At 37.1% G+C, this 4,477-nt stretch overlaps 1 protein-coding gene across 1 annotated transcript; it reads left to right on the top strand.

Annotated features, from left to right (window-relative positions):
* Window positions 1-2,291: 2,291 nt before the first annotated feature.
* LOC108838874 (60S ribosomal protein L4-1) lies at window positions 2,292-4,045 on the top strand. Its single transcript, XM_018611742.2, has 2 exons — window positions 2,292-3,454; window positions 3,818-4,045. Exons 1-2 carry the CDS (start codon window positions 2,348-2,350, stop codon window positions 3,929-3,931), a joined length of 1,221 nt encoding a protein of 406 aa, XP_018467244.1. The 5' UTR covers window positions 2,292-2,347; the 3' UTR covers window positions 3,932-4,045.
* The last annotated feature ends 432 nt before the right edge of the window (window positions 4,046-4,477 follow it).

Raw genomic sequence — 4,477 nt, forward strand, 5'->3', positions numbered from 1 at the left:
GGTTCTAAATTCTTTGACCATCATCTTATGTTAGTGCTCGATGAAACTATACACTAAAATCAGATTTTCATATTTTTGAAATTTTTCCAAAATCCGTGGATTAACCCCTTCCAAAATAATGAGTTTTCGGTAAATACTCTACATACTAAAGTTTATACTCTTTGTTTTTGTTTAAAATTTTCAAACCACATTAGACATCTGAATAAATGTATTCTAAACTATCTTTGATGGTAGATAGGAGTCATTCTAATTTTTAATATTTATTTTACTAAAATTTCATACACTGCCTATATTAGTGGAATTACCATTATAAAATCTTCATTATCTAGAGAAACGGAGACAACGGAGGTTCTAAACTCTTTGACCATCATCATATGTTAGTGCTCGATGAAACTATAAACTAAAATCAGATTTTCCTATTTTTGATTTTTTTTTTCAAAATCCGTGGGTTAACCCCTTTTAAAAATGAGTTTTCGGTAAATGCTCTACATACTAAAGTTTATACTCTTCATTTTTGTTTAAAAATTTCAAACCACATTCGAAATCTGAGTTAATGTATTCTAAACTATCTTTCATTGTATATAGGAATCATTCTAATTTTTTAATATTTATTTTACTAAAATTCTATATAGTGCCTATATTAGTGGAATTACCATTATAAAATCTCAATTATCTAGAGAAACGGAGACAACTAAGATTCTAAACTCTTTGACCATCATCATATGTTAGTGCTCGATGAAACTATAAACTAAAATCAGAGTTTCATATTGTTAAAGCTTAACTTTTTTTATATCTTTGTGTTTGTTTTTGTTTTTGTTAAATCCTATAGCTTAACTATAAGCTTAACTTAAATTTTTAAACTAATAAGTGTGCTTTAAGGTAAAACATTTAGAAAACGAAAGGTTGAAAATTTACTTGAATTGGGAATTTATAGTTTTACTAACCTGAACTTTAATCTTCATCCGCCAACTTTGATGTATACTCGCCTATCAAACCATAGCATATTTGTGTTCTTTTTCTTTTTTCGTTGAAAGAAATGCTTTTCAGAGAGTTTTGGTGTGCCACAACTTGGCAATAAATATTTTGATTTTCATGTAGAACTTTAGATTTTGAAGTGTAAGTGTAGTTACGATCATAAGAAGTTTTTGATCAATCTGTTTTTTTTTTTGATTTTTGATATGTCTGGTTAGAAAAAGAAAAGCTATATTGTAAATTAAAAGAGGAAAGAGTACCTGTGCGTAGAATGACACAAAGTGATAGAAAACTGAGTTTGGCGTTATACATGGAATCAAAGTGTAAATTAAAAGAGGAAAGGGTTCATGAAAAAAATTCAATTTTTCCAAGAAAAAATATCAATATAATTGATAACGTAAGTATAATTTGAGCATTAAGAGTTTGGGCATTTTTAGAGTTACTAACCTGACCTTCATCTGCCAACTTTGGAGCATGCCCCATCCATCTATCCATTACAAATCTGTGTTCTTTCTGACTATTGTTGCCACTTGCCACCGTTTTCCCAAAGACTATGTTCAAGTATGAATTCAGAATTGTAGACTGGATAGTTGAATACACTCATAATAAGTTTTTGACTTATCAGGTCAGAAATTCAAATTTTACCACACTTTGAGAATTATGAGCTGTTACAAAGATTTTACGAATTCATTGTTTCTCAACGCAAATGGAGTTAAATTTGTTAATCTTATCGTGAGTTAAATCTTTGCTAAATAGAAACATTAACCGTTTCAAAAAGATCGTGTGGTCATGCGTGGCTGAGAAATATTTGGGATGCTTTATTAGTAGTTTATTTAGAAAAAATTTAAAATTGAATTTTTAGCCAAAATTAAAAGTAAAAATTGAAAACAGTTAAAAGATAAATATGATAAAGTCACGAAACTGGTTTTCTTTTTGTATTTAAAATCTTTTGCTTTTCCTTTTCTTTTTAAATTTTAAATCAATGCCAGATGTCATATTTTGATTCATTAGATGACTTGTGCTTTACTATATAGGGATATAAAAAGGAAAATCGCAATTTTAATTGAAAAATAAACCTATTTTAGGAAAATACTAATTATTATTAAAAAAAACAATCTACTTAGACTTAATAGGCTTTTAAGGCCCACTAAACGAGATTTCCGTAATAAATCTATGGACCATTATCATCGAGATTTCATGTTAGGGCTTGAAAGAATAATAAACTACTCGGGCCTATTGGGCTTTAATAAGAACCCATCAATCAAGATATCCTCAGGTAACCCTAACAAAACCCTAATATATATACATACGTTGTTAAGCTTCAACCCAGAGAGCAGTCGAGAGACACAGTGAGAAAAAAACCCATCGAGAGAAAATGGCCACTTCCGCCGCACGTCCTCTCGTCACCATCCAGTCCCTAGAAGGCGACATGACAACCGACCAGTCCTCCACCATCCCCCTCCCCGACGTCATGACCGCCCCCGTCCGTCCCGACATCGTCAGCCACGTCCACGCGCAGATCTCCAACAACAGCCGCCAGCCCTACGCCGTCTCCAAGAAGGCCGGTCACCAGACCTCCGCCGAGTCGTGGGGAACCGGACGCGCCGTCTCCCGTATCCCCCGTGTCCCCGGAGGAGGTACTCACCGCGCCGGACAAGCCGCCTTCGGTAACATGTGTCGCGGCGGACGCATGTTCGCTCCGACCAAGATCTGGAGGAAATGGCACAGACGCGTCAACGTCAACTCCAAGAGACACGCTATTGTCTCGGCCATTGCAGCGACTGCTGTTCCCGCTCTTGTCATGGCGCGTGGACACAAGATCGAGAATGTCCCCGAGATGCCTCTTGTTGTTAGCGACACTGCTGAAGGCGTGGAGAAGACGTCAGCTGCTATCAAGGTGTTGAAGCAGATTGGTGCTTATGATGATGCTGAGAAGGCGAAGGATAGTATTGGGATTAGGTCTGGTGTGGGGAAGATGAGGAACAGGCGTTACATTTGTAGGAAAGGTCCTCTTGTGGTTTACGGTACCGAAGGGTCTAAGATTGTCAAGGCGTTTAGGAACCTTCCCGGTGTGGAGCTTTGCCACGTGGAGAGGCTTAACTTGTTGAAGCTTGCCCCTGGTGGTCACCTCGGGAGGTTTGTGGTTTGGACCAAGTCTGCTTTCGAGAAGCTTGAGGGGATCTACGGGTCGTTTGAGAAGCCGTCGGAGAAGAAGAAGGGATACGTGCTTCCGAGGGCGAAGATGGTGAATGCTGATCTGGCGAGGATTATTAACTCTGATGAGGTGCAGAGTGTGGTGAAGCCGATTAAGAAGGATGCCAAGAGGGCTGTGATGAAGAAGAATCCGTTGAAGAATTTGAACGTGATGTTGAAGTTGAACCCGTATGCTAAGACTGCGAAGAGGATGTCTTTGTTGGCGGAGGAGCAGAGGGTTAAGGCCAAGAAGGAGAAGCTCGCCAAGAAGAGGAAGACGGTCACCAAGGTAATCTCATTTCTTCATTTTGCACTTTGTCTTATTAGTTTAGTTGTTGATATCATTTCAGTTCAGTTTGCATTGCAATTACTAATTGTTCTAATATGATTGACTGAGTCTGCTTAGTTAGTGTTGTTTGGTGTCTGTGGCTAAGCTGTTAGATGATATTTTTCCCTGATTTTGACCACATTATCTTAAGCTTTGATCTAGTAGTGTCGTTTGTAAATTGTAGTGCAAGATTTGTTATGTGTTATCGATCATTTGAGTTCTGTCTTTTATCGTTTTGTTTGTGGGCTGAGTCGTGTGTTAATCTTTTCATGTACAAAGTCCTTGTTCGAGTTTTCTAATGTTTTGAATCTTTTAATCTTAAAGGAGGAGTCTTTGAAAATCAAGGCAGCAGGGAAGGCCTGGTACCAGACTATGATCTCCGACAGCGACTACACCGAGTTTGATAACTTCACTAAATGGCTCGGTGCTAGCCAGTAATAATAATATCTTATGCTTGAAACACCTCCGATGTTTAGAGAAAGATTTTGGTTTTACATTTGTTTCGTCTTTTGTTATTTGAATATTAATCTCAGCTATGAACTCTTTTCTTCATTTGGACCTTGTTTTTGTTCAAGTTATTTTTATATATGTTATGCTCCCTAAAATGAATGCGTATGCGAAGTATGTGTGTTATGAACCAAATTGAAAGTTCGTAATATTTTTCTGCTATTGTGATAAACTTAAACCGTTAAATTTAAGCTAAAGTTTATATTGAAATTTGTTAATAACAGTTTAACAACTATAGTTCTAATCAAATAACATATGTAATTTGAATGGTAACAAGGCTTACAAACAGAGCATCTAAACAGTAAAAGCGGAGATATTAATTTTGAACAGATGCATGAACACTAATACGGCGACGTAGCGAGACTCCTTTCCACCAGTGTTGTTAAACCCGGACCGGACCGGCGGTCGGACCGGGTTCAACCGCGAACCGGACACCTATCCGGGTTGGTTTAATGTCAAAACCCAACTAAAGTTGAA

This window comes from Raphanus sativus, chromosome 5 (genome assembly GCF_000801105.2).
Source record: "Raphanus sativus cultivar WK10039 chromosome 5, ASM80110v3, whole genome shotgun sequence".
Lineage (NCBI taxonomy): Eukaryota > Viridiplantae > Streptophyta > Magnoliopsida > Brassicales > Brassicaceae > Raphanus > Raphanus sativus.